A 19,462-nucleotide genomic window follows, 5' to 3' on the forward strand; every position below is an offset into this window, starting at 1 on the left:
GGGACGGGCGGGGGCTGCGGGGAGGCCGGGCCGCCCCCCGGCAGTAGCAGCACATGGCCCTAGGCGGGGGGTGGGGGGCACGTTGGAGTGAACTCCGCTCAGCCCCCACCCAGCGCCTGGGCTTGAAACACTTGGGCGGCATGGCCAGCTGGCTGCCCCCAGCCCTAAGCAGTGGGGGGCACGGGGCAGTGGAGGTTTTATTCTTAATGGAGGTGCTCATCTGTGCCGCAAAGATGGCTATGCTTAGCCTTCTCCCCCCGTCCTTTGTGTGAGCGGAGTATAAACTGGCCCCTTTCCCCCTCCAATGGTGTCTGGTGTTATGTTGGAGGGGGTGGGAAGGGGAGATTTACAGGCTCTACCTTAGGTTTCTTTAATGTAAATGTGCGAAAGCTCACCACTGTAAGTGAAGACAAACACTGGGTTGTAGGTTAGAGATTTGAGGGAAGTGCCTAGCTTCTCTGGAGTCAGACTTCAGTAAGCAGGATTAAGCTTAAATTGATTTTATTAGGGCTCCATGTTTGTGACACGTTCTAGAACATCACACTGAAATATAAAATTTCAGTGCAGTGTGCATTCAGACACCGCTCCTCAGGAAACCTTTTGTGCCCTTCAAATGCAGGCAATGGCAGCGTTGCCTCAATGTCTGGAGAAACTGGGGAATTCTTTAGACGCTATGAGAAAACTTAGCTGGTGTTCTGGATTTGCTGAAGGATCAAAAGAAGTTACTCTGCTAATAACGGAATGGCAATAGATTTCTAAGGCCCTGATTCTGTGAGTGGAATCTTAGACTCATTTGGATTTTCATCACAATTAATGGGACTTCACATGGGGATATGGGCCTGCCTGCTCAAATCTGGTTGCAGGATTAGGACCTGAGAAATAAAACTCTATGTACAATATGTGGTCTTTCAGTCTCACAGATCAAGTGCTTTTTGGGTATATTGAGGAATTGTTTTATCTACCACTGAAAAGCAGCAACTTCTTGGGTGCAGTAGTTATTTAACAAATAACACAGAAACCCTACATAACAGTTTCAGGCTGCAAAGTCAAGAATCCCATATCCATTTGAAACTATGGGTGAGACCTTAGACATATTTGAATTTGGCCATGACGCACTGTACATTTTTCACCGGGGCTAGGGTATCATTAATAACATAAGGGGTCAGGACCTTAGGTTTTCATCTTATGCCATAGATGGCAATTCCAGCCAGTGCAGTGTGTCTCTCACCTCCCAGCATTATCCTGGCATGTGCTGAATTAACACCTCCACTGCTGAATGGCTTGTTCAATCATCAGCACCTTAGAAGTAGGGTATGCGCCTGCCACTACAGACCAAATGCCATCATTATGCTAGGATTTTTAGTAGCACAACTATACTACCTCAGCCTGTGCTCTCACAAACCAAGGGTATGTCCACACTGTAAGTGCTACAGAGGCACACCTGCAACTACATCGCTGTAGTTTAACACTTGCTACAGCAGTGGAAGGCTGTTTTTGGTTTCTGTAGTAAATCTACCCTCTTGAGAGGTGGTTGCTAGGCCCAGAGAAGTTATTTCATCCACACAGCTGCACCTACAGTGAGGGTTACATTGGCCTATGTTGCACAGCTGTGAAATTTTTCACATCCCTGAGTGATGTAGGTAGGTTGACCTAAATTTTAGGTGTAGACCAGGCCAAGGAATGACAGGTTTCAGAGTAGCAGCCATGTTAGTCTGTATCCGCAAAAAGAACAAGAGTACTTGTGGCACCTTAGAGACTAACAAATTAGTCTCTAAGGTGCCACAAGTACTCTTGTTCTTCTTAAAAATCTTAGTAACACTATTGGTTGGTACTGTGATATGACTGTGTGCACAGAGGAATTTTTTTTCTTGTAGAATTAAAACTAAATGAACCATAAATTCCCACAATGGTCCTATAATATATAAGAAAAATGTTCACTCTGAACAGTTCAAGCATGGATTAGAATGTGTGCTTAGAACCAATTCTGCTCTTACCCTCAGCACAAGAGTGGTTAATAACCTTCACTTCTGCCTTCAGGATGTGGGCTTTCAGCATGGAAAAACAGGCACTGATATCACATTTGACAGTGGTGGGCCTGCCACCATGATACCAGCACTGATTTTGGTACATGGGCGTAAATGGTAGTGCCAAGTGCTGGCCAATCTCTCCCTTGTTCTGGCATTATTTTGTCTAGATAGTGTATTGGAAAAATAAATCTGTTAGTGCTTGTCTGTAACAAAAACAACTGGTCCAATTATAAAATGTTATTTGTTGTCTTATATCACACCACACATTTACTCTCCACACAATTCAGCATCAGTATTTTAAACTTCATAAAGCTTCTTGGGAGAGTGACGACACATTGTCTCATTGTGATTAGAAAATCATTCCTTTCTGGTTTTCATACTTTGCCTGTGAATTAGGTATATGTCGCAACTGCTCTACGACATCTTCCTTTCTATACCTAAGTAAAATCCTACCTTTTGTATTAGTGGAAGAAAGGCTGTATTCAAAAGTAGAGATCCCAGCCACTTCTCTGGGGGCTTGATTCTGCTTCCAAGGAAGCCCATGGAAAAACTCCCATTCCCTTCCATGGTGTGAGACTGGTCTTTCAGTGATTTTATAACTGGCAGTCCAGAAGGTCCTTCAGAGAATTCATTCCAAATACCTCACTTCCATTCATTGAAAACTGAACTGTGGGTAAGGATCTGATCCTAAACCCATTGAAGTCACTCTGGAGTTTTTCTGTTGACTTCATTAGACTCTGCATGGGGCTGGGATTCCTAAATGCTATTCTCAAGGAGCTGAAGGGAAGAATCTCCAGTCATTTCTCTGGCCCACAAACCAGTTTAATGCCAGAAAAATAAAAAAATCCTAAAACTTACAAATAACCTTCTGTAACAGGGAAATAGGTATGTTGGGTGAATACGACCATCAGCACAGAAATTCGGAATTGTGTTAGCATCTTTCTACCAAGAACAGTGTTTAAACATGGTTCTCCAGAAAAGTGGTAGCTAAAGCAGACTGATCCCTACCCACACAGAGTCCCCTATTTACCCACACAGATCACATTGCAGGATCAGGGCCATGGTTTCAAATCTCAGTGTGGCCAGGACTTTGTTTTTACAACTTATATTACTGATGCCCTTGTGGCTTTTTTTTTTTTTTTTTTTTTTTTTTTTTTTTTTTTTTAACGCTTAATGGTATGTTATAGTAAAGTTCAGAAAGCTGTTAGAATGTCATGTGCATTTAGTCTTTTAAAATGTTCTTTTGCTGGCTACCCAAAAGGCTATTAGGGACCTGAACTGTATCAAAAATGGATGTCAGGGTGCCCCAAACCTGCATGCTAATAAGTCTTACACAGTCATCTGCAGGTGAGTGTAATAGGGGACTAAGTATATGCTGAAACAAGTTAAGCAAAATAACTGAATAAAAATAATACTTAAATTAAATTTCCAATATATCCAAAGGCGGTAGTGTGCCTTTGGACTAATGCCTGTCAAATTCCAATTTAAACATGCCCGTCTGCGGTCTTTTTTCGGGTCTCATGGCCAAACAAAACATCTGGAAACATACTTCTATGTTTCTAAAACTTGACAGTGGCAGAATAAGCTTCTGTATTTGAAGTGCACTTTTAAAGCTGTCAAGCCAAGACCTTGTATTCCAAGCATTAGGTTGGAGAGAATTTACGCAGTTCATGTAAATGTCTGAAAACTGGAACTTGAAACTGACACTCTTAATGAAGTCAAAAGCAAAATCCATTAGTTTCTCTCACTCCTGATGCATAGTCCTATGATCATTCTCTTTATTTTGTTTTATTAAATAATGAGGTCAGAAATCCAGGTTACAAGAGGCCTTATACAGTATCTTATCCTCGTAAAGACTTGCTCTCTGCGTGTCATCCTGAAACTAATTTTCAATCCTTGGCTCAGCTATCAGAATTCCATCAATCTGTGCTTCATTGGGTTGAAGTATTTATGGTCAGCAATATTAACACCATTACGTTACTGGAAAACTTGTAGCAATTGCTGATAGTTCTACACTGTCTCTTTGTTTAACCTCCATCAACAAGCTGAGCACTAGGGTTCTTGTAGGAATCTCCATGGTTCAGAGTTCCGCAAGCTATGGCCACTTGCCCTCGGGTGCCTGGCAGCTGAATGTCTGCGCTCTAAGTACTACAGCAACCCAGCTGCAGCTCCGCGCTGGTGTCGACACTACAGCAATAAAAGGGGTTTTTCTGAAGCAGTAGCAAATCCACTGACCTATCTGTGTTGCACAGAGCCTGAACTTTTTCACAGCCCTGAGCAAGGTAGCTAAGTTGACCTTAGTTTTAGTTGTAGACCAGGCAGGAGTGTTTAGGATGTAAGATCCCTTAATTTTGAGAGTGACAGTTTTTAGTATAGCAGTTGAAGAATAATAAAATTTCTGCTTGGAAAACCTGCATTACACCATTTTTACAACATGTAACTGAATCAGGCCCAACATGTTTTCTGTTGAGGAGAACACATGAGTTTTCTTGCGTCTGAAAAGGCTGATGCACTCAAGCCATATTAAGGTAATTTGAGGCCCCAGAGATGCCAGGACATGAGGAGGGGGCGCCTTCTGGCCCCATCTGCCCTTGAAGTGACATTAGTGATCACTCTTCCCCCCTCCCCCCCCAAAAAGGGGGAGTTTGGGGGCAACACCATGGATCTCCTTCTTTGTCCCAAGAGCTCCAGCAGGGCCCTCCCCCTCCAAGGGGGTAGCAGCAGGGAACTCCATTATTTACTTGTTTATGGTGGGTGGACTGAGCCCTGTCACAAATACAATCCTCTGATGTAGTGATGGTGGGGCCCTCTAGAGCGGTAGGTCTTGGAGTTGCGCACCATTGACGTGCATGGGACAGCTCATGCTTTTCTGTAAACATCAGTGCATCAGCTACACCTGGTCATGTTTTTGAATTTCTCTTTGCAACCACAAGGCCTAGAAACCACTTTTTCTTTTGATGGAAGCTGAGAGTCTGATGTAATCACATGGCTCAATGAGGTGGGGATGTAGGTAAAGGCCTGTGTTTCCTGTATCTAAATCCAGATCTGCCAATACTTCAATCTTCCTCAGGATGCCCTTGTAATACTGTAGTTTTCCAGTGGCTTGGCCTCACACTGATGGAAAGTTCACCTAAAGAATAGATTATTTCTTTCCAGTCGTTATCTTTTTAAAGCTAATAACTCATGCAGGGAAGCAGTGGGACACCTATCCCTTTTAACGCTATTCTGAGGGAACGTTACGATGGGAAATTTTCTAAAAGCATTTCCAAAGCTGATGAGCACTGGAAAATTTGGCTCACAGATGGTACTTAGGGGGAGAATGAAGTGAGATTTAGGGCTATTTGTCTCTCGCTGTCCTGGGTGCAAAAAGCAGTGTTTGAGAAACAACGACAAGGTGGAAATGTTATCAGTGTATGAATTGGATGAAGTCGTGTTGATCAACAGGGACTTTGAAGTAGCTTGTGTAGCAATGTCCTAAGCATTCTTAAACTTACCAGAATCAAACTATATTATCATATCTCTTTCAGTGAATAAGAATTTTACTAGGAAAATAGCATAATTTCTTTATTCATCTTCACACCAAAAATTCAGTCACATAACAAAGAGGTGGAATTTGGTTATGGTTAACTAACTTCCTGCCAACTAACACAGCAGTATCTATCACAGATATTTGTGCTCTTGCATGGCAGTCAGTTCTAAATACAGATCTTAAAGATGGCAGGAGCTTATAAAAATTGGCCCTTTGTTCATAATATGCTGGGTTTTAAGAAATTGACTTAGCAAAGGTGGAAGATCCAGGTGTCCAGTTGTAGCTTCCTGGGAGTGAATTTTCCTCTTCCTTGATCTGAAAATCCACAATAATGTTTCAGTTCTCTTCAGCATTGTGAATAGCCTGATTGCTTGCTGTATGCAAAGGGATATAGTCTTTAAAAAAAACAAGAGCCCAAAGTCCTGCCAAATGCTCTATTGCATGTTAGAGGCCATAGAGAAGTGTTTCCTTCTAGTGGATTTATGTGCTTAACTCTCATGGTTGAGGTGAGACCGTCCCTTTACTTTGGCGTTAAGCGGTAAGGCACTGCTTTCACATATCAAAGGGTGGACACTTTTTACTCTTTTAAAAAGCCTATTTGAAGAAGATGGTTATGCTTTGGGGTTTAATTATAGTTTTTGTTTGGTTTTTCAATCAGAAGTTTAACATTTCACATTTTTAATTCTTGCCTTTTTGTTGTCGTTGCCTGTTTTTAGGTTATGGAGAGCTAAATGGTAACGCAGGAGAAAGAGAAGTATCATTAAAGGCCCTGTGTGCTGATGAAACAACCAACCCATCTTCCAGGGTACTGAATGGCAGCCAGCAACTTGTAGACACTAATGTAAACCCAAAGCAGACTGTTAAGGCCAGCACCTTTGGGATAGCTGGAATCAAACCCAAGAACTTCATTCAGAAAAACAGTATGGACAAAAAGAATGAAAAAATTTATGAGAATAAACTTAGAGAAAATCAATCCTCAGACAAGCCAGAGCCAGTATCTATTCCAAATGGTGTTGTAACAAATAGTTCTGGTTATATCACTAATGGCTATGTAGGCAAAGGGGCAGATAATGATGGTAGTGGGTCTGAGAGTGGATATACCACACCTAAGAAACGGAAAGGCAGGCGTAACAGTGCCAAAGGTTGTGAGAACTTGAACCTAGTGCAGGACAAAATAATGCAACAGGAGGTCAATGCTCCATCCTTAAAACAGGAACTTGAGAGTTTCAAGACTGACTATAGTGAACAAAAGGGAAACAGAGTTGACAATACTAAGCCTGTTTGGAAGTATGAAGCTGGGCCTGGAGGAGTAGGTCGTGGGAAAACTGGGGTTGGGGAGGTACAACGAAAAAACTCTGATGCCAAACCTGGGATTAGCAGCAAAAAGTTTGATGACCGGCCCAAGGGGAAGCATGCGTCAGCGGCTGCATCAAAAGAGGACTCATGGACCCTGTTTAAACCACCCCCAGTTTTTCCAGTGGACAACAGCAGTGCTAAAATAGTTCCTAAAATAAGTTATGCAAGCAAAGTTAAAGAAAACCTCAACAAAGCAGCTCAAAACCCATGTTCTTCTCTGTCTTCTTCATCGTCGTCATCTTCATCTACTGGAGAAACGCAGGCCCAAATGCCGAGTCGACTGTCCCAAGTCCCCATGTCTGCTATGAAGTCTGTTACTTCTGCTAGTTTTTCGAATGGGCCCATTTTAGCAGGGACTGATGGAAATGTATATTCTCCAGGGACCCAGCCACTGCTCACAACTGCTGCTAGTACTTTAACATCAACCTCGTCTGAGTCCATACACCAGGACATAAGTACAACTTCAACAGCCGTTGAACAAAAGAAGTCCAGCCTTTTTATCTGTCCTTCAAATATGCAATCTGTGCTTCTGGGTGCAGCACAGGTAGATCTGCCATCTCAGACAAATCAGCAGAACCTGGGGGATATCTTCCAGAACCAGTGGGGTTTATCATTTATAAATGAGCCCAGTGCTGGGCCTGAGACTGTTCTTGGGAAATCAGTGGATAATAAAATAATGGAAGTGACATTTCAAGGGGAATATCCTGCCACTTTGGTTTCACAGGGTGCTGAAATCATTCCCTCAGGGACTGAACAACCTGTGTTTCCTAAGGCTTATGAGCTGGAAAAACGGACTAGCCCTCAAATACTTAGTGGTATTATAAAGCCTGGGACTGCTAGTGAGATTGGAGTCTTGTCTTTGGAGCCACATCACATAGGTGACCTGCAAATGGCAGACATCAGTAGCCAAGGTGCTTTAGTATTCCTCTCAAAGGACTATGAACTAGAGAATCCCTTGGCCTCTCCTACGAACAATTTGTTAGCCTCCGCCAAAGATCAGAGGTACCAGAGAGGCCTAGAAAGGAAAGATAGCTGGGGTTCTTTTGACCTGAGGGCTGCTATTGTATATCACACTAAAGGTAATGGTTCTACTTGTTTCCTAATGGAGCTCTCTAATTGGTTTGGGAAAATCCAATCCTGTAAAGGTTGCATGCCTTGATCTTAAGAACGGTGCTCCCGGCCTTTGATGGCTATAGCAGTACAAGAATTTTGTTTTTAAAATACTCTAGCAGTCACTGATTTCATTCAAGCTATGTTAAAGGTGCTCACTTCTCTATTCATGTGGGTAAGTGTGTGTGATTTGGTAGAGGTAATAGTTAGCAGCTGTTTTACCTTCGGTGCCTGTTTGTGTGTGTTTAAACTCATGTACCGTGAGTAGATCTTCCAAAACTTCCTGACGCTGAAGAAGGTGAAAGCTCAGCAATGGACCCACTGATTCACCTGGTCTGTTCCTCTTGTTCTAAGGCTGTCTGTCACAGACAACACTCCAGGGATTTCTCTTCAAAAAAACGAGCTGGGTGTCTGAGACATGGCACGGATATTTCCAGCTAGGAGCCAATAGACTAAAATGACTCAAATTACTCCTCATTCTTGTTTGGCTCAGAAGTTTTTGAATGTTCACAAGCTCTCTGCCTCTTCTTGCCAGCTCTGCAGTTCAGTTAGCTAGGTCAGGGGCGGGCAAACTTTTTGGCTGTGGGATATCGGGTTTCCAAAACGTATGGCGGGCCGGTTGGGGAGGCTGTGCCTTCATCTGACCCACCCCCCCCCCCCCCCCCGCTTCTTACCCCCTGATGTCCCATTTCTCTCTCCCCGCTGACTCCTACCCCATCCGCCACTCCCTGTCCCCTGATTACCACCTGCTGCCCCATCCAACCCCTCCTCTCATTGCTGAGCCCCCCTGCCCCATCCAACCACCCCTTCTCCCTGTCCCCTGACTGCCCCCATTCAACTCCCCGTTCCTCACCCCCTGATCACCACCCCGAACTCCCCTGCCCTTTATCCAACTCTCCCCTCCACCCCCTTACTGCGTTGGCTGGAGCACTGGTGGCGCTACAGCTGCACCACCCAGCTGGAGCCAGCCATGTCACCCCACCGGACAGAGCTGTGCTGCTCCAGAAGCTTGCAGCCCCGCCACCAACATCATTGTGCCAGCAGCACAGTGAGCTGAGGCTGCAGGGGAGGGGGAACAGCAGGGGAGGGGCTGGGAACTCAGGCCGGGCAGGAGGGTCCTGCGAGCTATAGTTTGCCCACCTCTGAGCTAGGTGCTCCCTTGACTTGGTGTTGCTTATCTACTTTTTGGGCAGTTTTTATTTTATTTTTTGCTATTTCTTCTCTCCTCCCCCCCCCCCCCCCCAAAAAAAATAAAAATAAAAAGGGGGGGGGGGAAAAGATGCTCCAGGCAGCCTTCCATGAAGTATTCCTTTCAGGGGAGAGCTGAATGATAGCTGCTCAGAAGTGGGGGACAAGGTTTCATTAATGGCCTAAGTGGGAAATTTAATGCCTTATGACCCATTGCAGAGAGAGTGCAAAATTACCTCTCCAAGGCCTTCACAATTCATTCAGGTAAAGCGTAGAAATCCTGGGGGCTTTGTTCTGCCATTAACCAACTCAAAAATTGTCCCAGTTCATCACACTGTAATTTTGTAACCCTTTATGCTCTACTTTTCTCATTGGGAATAACAGCCTAGTGTTCATCAATTTTATTTTTATCTACATTTCAGGATTTCTTTTAGTCATGAAGCAGAGCTTTACTGTTTTGTGTTCCTTGCACCTGTTGAGTCTTGACTCTCAGCCAGCCTTTCAGAGAAAACCAGGGACACTGGGAAGTAAAGTTCCAGGCAAGCCTCATCCTGCCATGTCTGGAGATTTCTGCAACAGTTGCAGACTTGGATTTTTATTTTGTTTTTGCTCACCTTACATTTATTTTTTAAAGAAACGAAGTAGCCATTCTGTTACCACTATTCTTTAGATCTCTTCCCTTCTTCAGTCAGCTGGGCAAGACATTCTCCATCTAAACAGTAGTAGCTACAGTGGAGGTGATGAATAATCCCCCTCCTGTGTTCTGCGAAGGAGCTAATAATTGTCAATTGCAGAAATAAACGCTTAATGGGAATGAAAGCACTCCCAAACTAACTCTTCCCTTTCCTTTGCCGGCCACCCCTCCACCCACACCTGTACACACACTTCTTCTATTTTGGCCCATCCAGAGCAGTAACTCCAGTCATCGTATGATTCTGGGAGTTCTCTGCCCCAACATCCTTCTCAGGTGCCTTCTTTATTTCTCAATTTGCCTTCTCCTATACCAATTTCCAGATGACATTTTGTGTTCAGCCTAGAGGATAGTGGGTGGATGTCTCTTGTAATCAATGCCATACAGATCATGTGATGTGGGTTGCTGGGAAGAACCTGAGCTTGCTTCATGCGAGTCAGTGCTTGTTAAATGCCTTTCCTGGTTTGGGGAGTGGAAACCAAAGTCCAAATTTGAGTGTCTTCCCATTTTTCTGCTTTCTGGTTCATCTGTATGTTGGCATTTGTTCTGAAAGGGTTCCAACATGATTTGGAGCATATTTTCTGAAGTGCCATTTTATGGATCTGTGGTGTGAGACATACTGCTCATCCTCAGACAGCTGCAGAAAGTAATTACTCATTAAGGCCATGATCCTGCAATCAGATCCTGGTGGGTGACCAGTCAGAGCCCAATTGAAATTGGTGAACTTCACGCTGGTGCAAGGGTCTATCTGTCCACATCCAGTTACAGGACATGGGCCCTAGTCAGTGATGTATATGTGTGGATGAAAATACCAGTACCATTTTCTGCTTATGTTCTGTTGGCCTGCAGTCAGGCCACAGCACTGAAGCAAACCGCTCTAATAAAATGTCTACCACAGCTTCAGAATATGTAGAACAGCAAAATAAGTTCCCCATGGTTCCGCCACTGTTTGTCTTGTGCAGTTTCCCAGTGTCCCTGGTAAATAACTGCCATGTTCCTGTGAAGTAACCCTGACAAATCGTTCTATACTATCTCCAATGGTGAGAAGCTGAAAGCCTGACTTATGTTCTAGCTGTTGTAGTTTGGGGGAGATTTGTGCAGACTGGACAGTTAGTGTGTTTAGATTTCATTTGGGGTAGGGGGAAATTGCTCCTCAAAAGCTGCTAATCAACTTGGAAAGAGAGGTGTTGCTGACTCGCTTCTCAGATCTGTCATCCATCTTAATCTGGTAGCGCTCATAGTTGAGTCCTCTCAAACTAAAACACAGGATGGTTCTGTTGATACTTTCTGTGTGTGTATGTTCCATCCATGAGTTGAAAGTGCTTTACAAAATGTAACAGTCTCAGCTTCTCATGGAAAGGTGTTGCTGTCCTTTTACTGATGGGGAGGGGGGAAACTGAGACACATGGCAGTACAATCATAGAGGCAGCTGGGAATAGCGTTTGAGTGATAGTCCTGTGCTCTAGGCACTGGACAGCATTGTCTTTCCAGACAGGATATCCTTTGTTATAAGGTGTATTGCTGGATGTGGGAATTCTTGGAGTGGAATGCTTGTACCTGTGAAGACATGTACCCAGTGTGCTTTTGCCATCATCAGTTTGCTGGGCACATGCATGTTGGGTGCTGGAAACATGCTGAAGGTCTGGCAGTGCTTGCTTGTGCACCTTTGTTTGTTTTTTGGATGCTCTGAAAGTTAGTTTCACAAGTCTTCCTCCCTGCTTTGCTTCCAGGGTTCCATTGCTTAAGGCCAAAAGGGACTGTTATGATCTAGTCTGATCTCCTGCATAGCACTGGTCCTAGAATTTCAACTAGTAATTTCTGTAACAAACCCATAACTTCTGCATGAGCTAAACAACCCGTCTCTTTGCTGGTAGCTCGTACGTCTCCACTATGTACTGCAGTGCCGTAAAAGGAATCAACTACACCTCTATCCCGATAGAACACTGTCCTCGGGAGCTAAAAAAATCTTACCACATTATAGGTGAAACTGCATTATATCGAACTTGCTTTGATCCGCCAAAGCGTGCAGCCCACCCCGCCCCCGAGCGCTGCTTTACCGCGTTATATCTGAATTCATGTTTTATCGGGCCGTGTTATATCGGGGTAGAGGTATGTGCTAAATGAGATCTACTTGCTGAATATTGGGTTCTGGTTGCTACATGGTTGGAGACTGAAAAAAACCCAGACCTGCAGGAGGAGGAGGTGACTATGCAGGGGGGCTTCACTTCCCTCTGGATCAGCACTGACACAGTCATGTCAATGCAGTAGGGGCTACTGAAGTGTCATCTTTGAGATAAAACTGGCTTTTACCAGTTCTGGGGGTACCTTGTTTTTTAAACAAGAGTACGGTATATTTGTCCCAGCTATACTTTAGCTGAAGTAACTACTTTCAGATTGCGTAAATGCTCCCTTTTAAAAACATATTTCATATCCTAAATGGTCATGTTTTGTAGCCTTTGAGTTTAAAAGAGATGCCATGTTGTAGGTCAGAGGTGGCTGCATTTCAGGGATTCCTCTGTATGATGTGGGGCTTTTTGGAGGGGGCAGGGGGTGGAGGAGGAAGCTATGTAGTAAGAATATTGTTGGCTAAAGGAAGAAGGATTTAGGACTCATTACAAAGTAGTAAAGACCCCAGATGAGGTGGAGAGAGAAAGCTAAAGTTATATCTACTGCTCTTTCCTGCCCGTGGGTTTTTCCCAATGCCTCTGCTTAGTTCCTCCTTGGCTTCTCTGCTGTACCCCATGAAGAAACACTAGTGGCATGGAAAGTAGAGAAGCACTAGTGGCTTTCACTGGAATGATGAACTGGGTCAAAAAAATAGCAGAGCTGTGAATTCAGAAATTTTCTCCCTTGGGGGAGAGAAAAAAGAGAACCTAGTTTTCCTTTTGTTGGGTGAAAGAGGTTAAGTCTCTGTTTGACACTTTGATGTTTTTGTGGGTCCTGAATGTAAGAATTCTGTCCATCCCCAATCCCCCCCCTTTCTTTGTTTTTCCTGCTGATCAGGATCCATTAATTAGTGGCTAGAATTGTGGTACAGAGTTACTGAAGATCTGTACACAGTTTTAGCCTTATGCATTTTCCTATACAAAACCAGAACATAGCCTAATCCCCCCGACTAGCAAGTAGGGACACAACTCAGACCATGGGGAAGCTGGTATTAAAGGCCTCCCTCTCCCTAGCTTCCTTTCTAGTTTTGTTTTGAGCAGGATATTTACAGTTGACATAGTAAATTGAAATCAACAAACATCTAGCCCACGGCCCTACTGAAATTTGTAACCTGTTGGCCGCTGGCAGGCTCTCTGGAGGGGGAGATTTTATGGCAGTTAAGTATCCATCTTTATATAGAATCATAGCAGGCTTCTGTCCCCCATTAGGTTAGGCCCCTCTTGTATTGTCAGAGCCATCTGTGTGGGACTTGGGAACCCCATTGAATCCATAGGGCTCCGTGCAGGTGTCTCCACACAGGTCCTATTGTAAGATTGAGGCCTTAGATAACAGGATTCCTGATTTCCTAGATAAGTAGTGTGACAAAGTTCCTCTCTGCCTTGGTGAGTCCTCTGCTTACTGGTGGATTTGCTTACCTCAGAGATTCACCATGTGGATCAGGAAACAGTCCAGAGACCTTCACTTCTGGTAGAAGCCACAGTCTGGGTCAATTCCTCCTGTGTCTGATCAGGAGTTGGGAGGTTTGGGGGGAACCTGGGCCCACTCTCTACTCCGGGTTCCAGCCCAGGGCCCTGTGGACTGCAGCTGTCTAGAGTGTACTGCTACACGACAGCTACAACTCCCTGGGCTATTTCCCCATGGCCTCCTCCAAACACCTTCTTTATCCTCATCACAGGACCTTCCTCCTGGTGTCTGATAATGCTTGTACTCCTCAGTCTTCCAGCAATGTCTTCTCACTCTCAGCTCCTAGTGCCTCTTGCTCTCAGCTCCTCACATGCACGCTACAAACTGAATTGAGGTCCTTATTAAACTCAGGTGCCCTGATTAGCCAGCCTGTAATTAGCCTGTCTGCCTTAATTGGTTCTAGCAAGTTCCTGCTTGTTCTGGAACTGCCCCTGTTACCTTACCCAGGGAAAAGGGATCTACTTAATCTGAGACTAATATATCTGCCTTCCAACACTCTCCTGTAGCCATCTGGCCTGATCCTGTCACAGTAGTAATTCCATAATCTCAAGCTGTATGACTGGACACTGCTGGAACGCCCTATCCCAGACATCTGAGATCACCAGGAAGATGGAGCTTCTGCCTGCCAGAGCTGAGCCCTGGTCCAATGAAATTTAAGAGCTTCATAGAGCATGGGTTTGGAAGCCCTCATGGGAAGGGGACCAGACCCACTGAATCTCATCCCTATTCCCTTGGAAGGGTTTGCTAGTGAAATCTTTCGGGGTTTGCAGGTCTCTGGAGAGAAGATGCACCATTTCACTTGTCATTGTTCCCGAAAATCCAGCATCTCTCCCTGAACGTTTCACCAGTTCTTGAGGTTTTGCAGTCTTTTGAGTTGAGGTCCTGGAGCAGGGACATGCTGCAGATTTTTTTGGGGGTGGGGAGGCGCTCATCTTGCTTTAAAGGAATGGGTTATTCGATTCCTGGTTAAGTTCTCCTTTGTATTTCTGGGGGTTATGGAAGCCTCTTCTAGGGAAAGGCGATTGTGGAAATAAAAGGATCTTCTTGGAGCTGTGTCACTGCTGTAAATCCTGTGGGGAGCATGGAGAAGTTGCAGCTCATATTATTGTCTGAAAAAAGAGGGAGGCTGGGAGGGTTTTAAACTTCCAGAAACTTCACCAGCATCAGTATGTAAAAACTGATCCCAAAACAGAGAGTGGGAAGGTGGAAAATCAGCTCATAGATCAAAGGGGCTTAGCCTACAATTCTAAACCCTCTTCTACTAATTGTTCCAAATTATGCAACTTTCCTTTTTCTCTGTCCTTCACCCCCGGTCATTGTCCTGATGAATTTAAAGGGGTTTTCTGCTGCGATCAATTTGTTGAGCTGCCAGATATGAAGGGCCAATGAGTGAGGCACTGAGATAATCCAGAACTATGGGGAAAACATAGATTTATTCTAAGAAAAGCATTGAACAAGGAATCCAACATTAAGATTGATGGAAGTTTTTAAGCTCATTAGTTCTCTGTTGTAATTGGCTGAAGAGAGCCAACGGGGAGAGAAGTATTTTTCCTTCATGAAAGAGTTTCAGCAGGTAAATAAAATGTTAAGATAGTATGGAGTGACTGCATTTCAATGTTACAGCTCAGTCAGAGGAGAGGAACATCTATGTATTTGTTCTTATTTAGCATTTAAACCCATTCCATATCAGAATAGTTAATGCTGGGTTTATTGCAGTCTATCTCAGACTAATGTGATGAGCTCATAAATTTTGTTAATTCTTCAGGATTTGTCAGACTGTATGCTTCAGGATAGCCAGGAATTACAGGACACTTTGCTCCCATCGTCCTCTTCCCTTCTACCTGTCCTTCTTGGGAGGAAAAGGAAGATCACGTTTGGAGGCTAAAGGCTAGTCTACCCCAAGTTACATCAGCACAGCTATGTCTCTCTGGTGTGAAATACGTATCCTTGAGAGACCAAGTTAAGCCAATTTAACCCCTTGTGTTGGTAATGCTAGGTTGACGGAAGAATTCTTCCAACGTTCACCTCTCAGAGGTGGACTACTCACAGAGGAGAACCCCTCCCTTGGATGTAGAAGAGGTGTATGCTGATGCGCTGCAGCGTTTTAAGTTGAGACGTCGCTTAAGGAAGCTGCATTCCTTTTACATTCTTTCCTCTTCAGGCATGTCTGTACCACAGAATTACATCAAGCTAAGTTCCGCTCCGTGTGTTGGCGATGTTTGTCCTCACTAGGAGCTCTTGTACTGATTGTACCATCAGTGTGAGACATTGTGGGATTGCTTCTGAAAGATAGTGACAGTCAATGTAAGCAACTCTGTGTTTCCACTGACACTACATTGACCATGACTCTGTGCTGCTTGTGCAGGGGGAGTTAAGTCAGTAGCACGTGGTAGCTACATTGACAGGAGCAAAATTGTAGTGTAGATCGTTCCACAGTTAGGTTGACATAAGCTACCTTGCGTTGACTGAACTCTGTAGTGTAGACCAGGCTTTAGATTACAAACATCAGGCAAAAAGTTGTCCGTTCTCATTTTAGTTCTGTATGAGTCTGTCTTTTGGTGTCGGACATGCTCTGATGTAGTACAGCTTTCATGCTCGTGGCATCTGATGTAGTTAGGACCAAACGAGAGCACAGAAGCCAAGAACTTTTCCTGGTTTTTTTTTTGTTTTATTTTCCATGAAAGAGTGGTGGTGTAAGGGATTTGAATGATTACAGTGCTTGATAGTAACTTGTTAGTTCTGTAGCTAGAAAGTGGGCTCATGGTTTCCAGTTGTCTCTTCCTTTTTGCTTTCCCACCCCGTTGGACAAGACTGTTTGTAACAGTGATATTTTTTAGCAGCTAGGAAATGGTGCATGCACTGTGTCATTTTGAATGGGCAAGTGTAATGCCGCTTTGCACTTCCAATAAATGCTTCATTTCACCTCCTAGAAGGCTGCGTTGCACCGATGAGTAGTGGTCACTTGCACCGACCTCTCTCAAGCGGTTGTGAGGATTAGTTAATGTTTTGTAAAGCACTTTGTGTCATCTGACTGCAGAGTATTGTTGTTATCATGCCATGATAACAACAGGCTTAGTAAAATTTTGTGACGGGCTTCGTTACAAAAGGCCTAAACGCTATCCCAAGTTCTCGCTGCATGTGTCAATACGCAACTTCTTGCCCACGGAGCTTGCCCATGTCAGCAAACAATTGATGGGGAAACCGCTGTACAAACGATTGAGGTGGCATTTGGCACGTACTTGGTTAAATCTGTTAATTTTGTAGATATTCTCCTTTTGCTGCTCCCCCTTTCCATGCGGTCTAATTTCCTTATTGCCTAGTTCCAGTGTTAGCGGGCCCCACTCCCATCCTTGGTAATAGTATTGATGTTCACCTGCAGCTATTCTCCGTTCCTGCCTACTTCCTATCCACGTCCTGCTTAGCACAGGCACTGGCTTCGCTCTCAGAAAGGAATTCTTAACTCTGATTCATTTTATTTTGTAGAATAAAGTATAAGCCACATTTCCAATATTAAGACACAAATAAGCCCTCCCTTAAATATTTTAAGCCGTACAATAAAGATCTGTTAAGTGAATAACTCTGTTTCTTTTCAAGAGGACTCAAGATCTGTTATGAAATACAGTTTGGCTTCCTTAGAGAAGTCGCATTTTGTGTTCCTGTAGGTACCCCGCATGTGAATTTGTGTAGGGGAGACTCATTTAAAAGCACTGTCACTGTATGTCTTTTGTTGGGGTTAGGTAAATAGCAAATGTGTGTTCTGTTAGTGAGCATTTGTTTAAATTGGCTCCAGGATGCTTTTATAACGAAAGCTGTATTTTCAGCAAATAGCTTGGCAATCTCTTTGGTGTTTCTGTGCATACTTTTGTTTCTCAGGTCTGGTCTTCACTAGAAAATGGAGGCATCTTAACTACATTGTTTAGAGGTGTGGAAAAAGCCACACCCCTGAGTAGCATAGTTAAACCAACCTAGCCCCCAGTGTAGACAGTGCTAGGTCAACAGAAGAGTTCTTCCACCCACTTAGCGCCCACTTCTCAGGGAGCAGCAGAGAATCCTGTGGCACCTTATAGATTAACAGACGTTTTGGAGTGTGAGCTTTCGTGGGTGAATACCCACTTTGTCAGACGCAGGACAGGTGGAGGTTGGTTTCCTGTGTTGCAGAAATGCTTCTTACTAGTTTCGTGGTGATATTAGTCCAATACCATTATGTATGCCATGCTTCAGCAGGTCTGTGCTGTGAACCAGGAGACACTTACTTTTTCAGGCAGTTTTAATTTCATATGGTATAACTGTCTACTCATAAAAATCAGCACTTCAGGCTACTTGTAATGGTTGAAATAGTTGTTTCTAAGGGGTATTCCAGTCAGTATAGGTTTGTAAGGCTGGGAAGTGCCAAGTGACACATCTCATTTCTGATGCGAAGTTGGCTGTCTGACTTCTGAGGCTGTATTGCAGCTGTTTCTAGGCCTCTGTGATGAACTAGAAATGTTCTTAATGTTTTCTCTGAATATTGTGTTGGTGCCTCAGTGTCCCCATGGCAGTTCTTAAGTATCTGGCGGAGCAAAGGGCCAGTGCACCTAAATGCCTGGCACTCTGTCTCCTAGCAACTGATGGCCTGGGCCCCTCCTCTGCAAAGGTGCCATCTGAAGGTGTTGGAGACAAAGATCAGGTGACCTCCTGGCCCGGGGAAAGGGGCTGAGCAGAGAGGAGGGGCTGGAGGGGGTGGTTAGTCTGGAGCTAACTGGGGACAAGGAGTGAAGTGCAGACCTGGGGGTCTGGCTCACTGCCCCCCAGAATGAACCCGGCCGAGGGGCCGTTCGCTGTATCTTACAAGCTTGTTTTAGAACCTGTTCCTGTCATCTAATAAACCTTCTGTTTTACTGGCTGGCTTAAAAGTCATGTCTAACTGCAAAGTGGGGTGCAGGACCCTGTGGCTTCCCCAGGAACCCCCGCCTGGGTGGGCTCGCTGTGGGAAGCGCACGGAGGGGCAGAGGATGCTGAATGCTCCAAGGAGAGACCCAGGAGGTGAAGACGTGTGAGCTTGTTGCCCTGAACAAGTCTGCTCCAAGGGAGAGGAGGGTCCCCAAAGTCCTGACTGGCTTTGTGGGGAGCTGTTCCAGAGCATTGCCCAGGGACTCCATGACAGCCTCTTATTACCATGTCATTCAGGCCTGATTCCCCTCTGTTGCACCAGTGCAACCTAAATTGCCCCTTTAATTCAGTACAGCAGTTACAGTATAGTGCTAAGCCTGAAAAGGAAAGCATGTCCTGAAGCTTCACTGATTGTACTGTAGTGCTGCAGAACACTAACTCTTTGTCTCTTTTGCCTTCACAGAAATGGAATCTGTTTGGAATTTGCAAAAGCAAGGTAAGAGTTTCAAAAAATGAAATGGTGACACTAGTAACAGTGAGATGTTACATTAAACAAGAGAGCTTAAGAGCTGAGCATGGTGAAGCAGTGTCCTGAACAAAAGCAGGCAGTGAGGGAGGTGTCTGGGGCTTGTCTTCTAAAGGTGCTGACCGCTGTCAGCTCCCCATGACACTAGCTGAAGACATGGGTGCTCAGAGGTGACAATCAAGACTGTAAGCCCCATCGTGAAATGTAAAAACAAAAATCAGGCTAGGTCTGATAACGCCTGTAATTTTGTAATTGCTGGTGTCAAACTTCACCCAAATATCAACCTTAAACTTTCCTGGGTATCCAGATTTCAGCTGTGAAAATGAAGTTTCTTTTCATTTGTGGGAAGAATGCTAAAGGAAGATCTTTGTTCTTTTTGCTGCATTACTGCACTGATCTAATGCAGGTGCGAGCACTCATCTAACTGACTCCAGACAGGTGCTTGAATACATTGGCTGGAGGTGCTGTTGCTGGGAGTCCACTGGAACGCTGCACAGCTCTTTTGTAGAGAGGAAGTAGATCACTGACCTGTCAGC

The 19,462-nt window shown here is 44.5% G+C and overlaps 1 protein-coding gene across 1 annotated transcript in view; it reads left to right on the forward strand.

Moving 5' to 3' along the window:
* Window positions 1-19,462, forward strand: part of NUFIP2 (nuclear FMR1 interacting protein 2) — a 30,719-nt gene that overhangs the window by 1,587 nt on the left and 9,670 nt on the right. The window contains exons 2-3 of the mRNA XM_032788762.2: window positions 6,273-7,991; window positions 18,864-18,896. Of these exons, the coding sequence (XP_032644653.2) occupies window positions 6,273-7,991; window positions 18,864-18,896 (1,752 nt within the window). The remainder of the gene's footprint in view (window positions 1-6,272; window positions 7,992-18,863; window positions 18,897-19,462) is intronic.

Source organism: Chelonoidis abingdonii, chromosome 20 (genome assembly GCF_003597395.2).
Source record: "Chelonoidis abingdonii isolate Lonesome George chromosome 20, CheloAbing_2.0, whole genome shotgun sequence".
NCBI lineage: Eukaryota > Metazoa > Chordata > Testudines > Testudinidae > Chelonoidis > Chelonoidis abingdonii.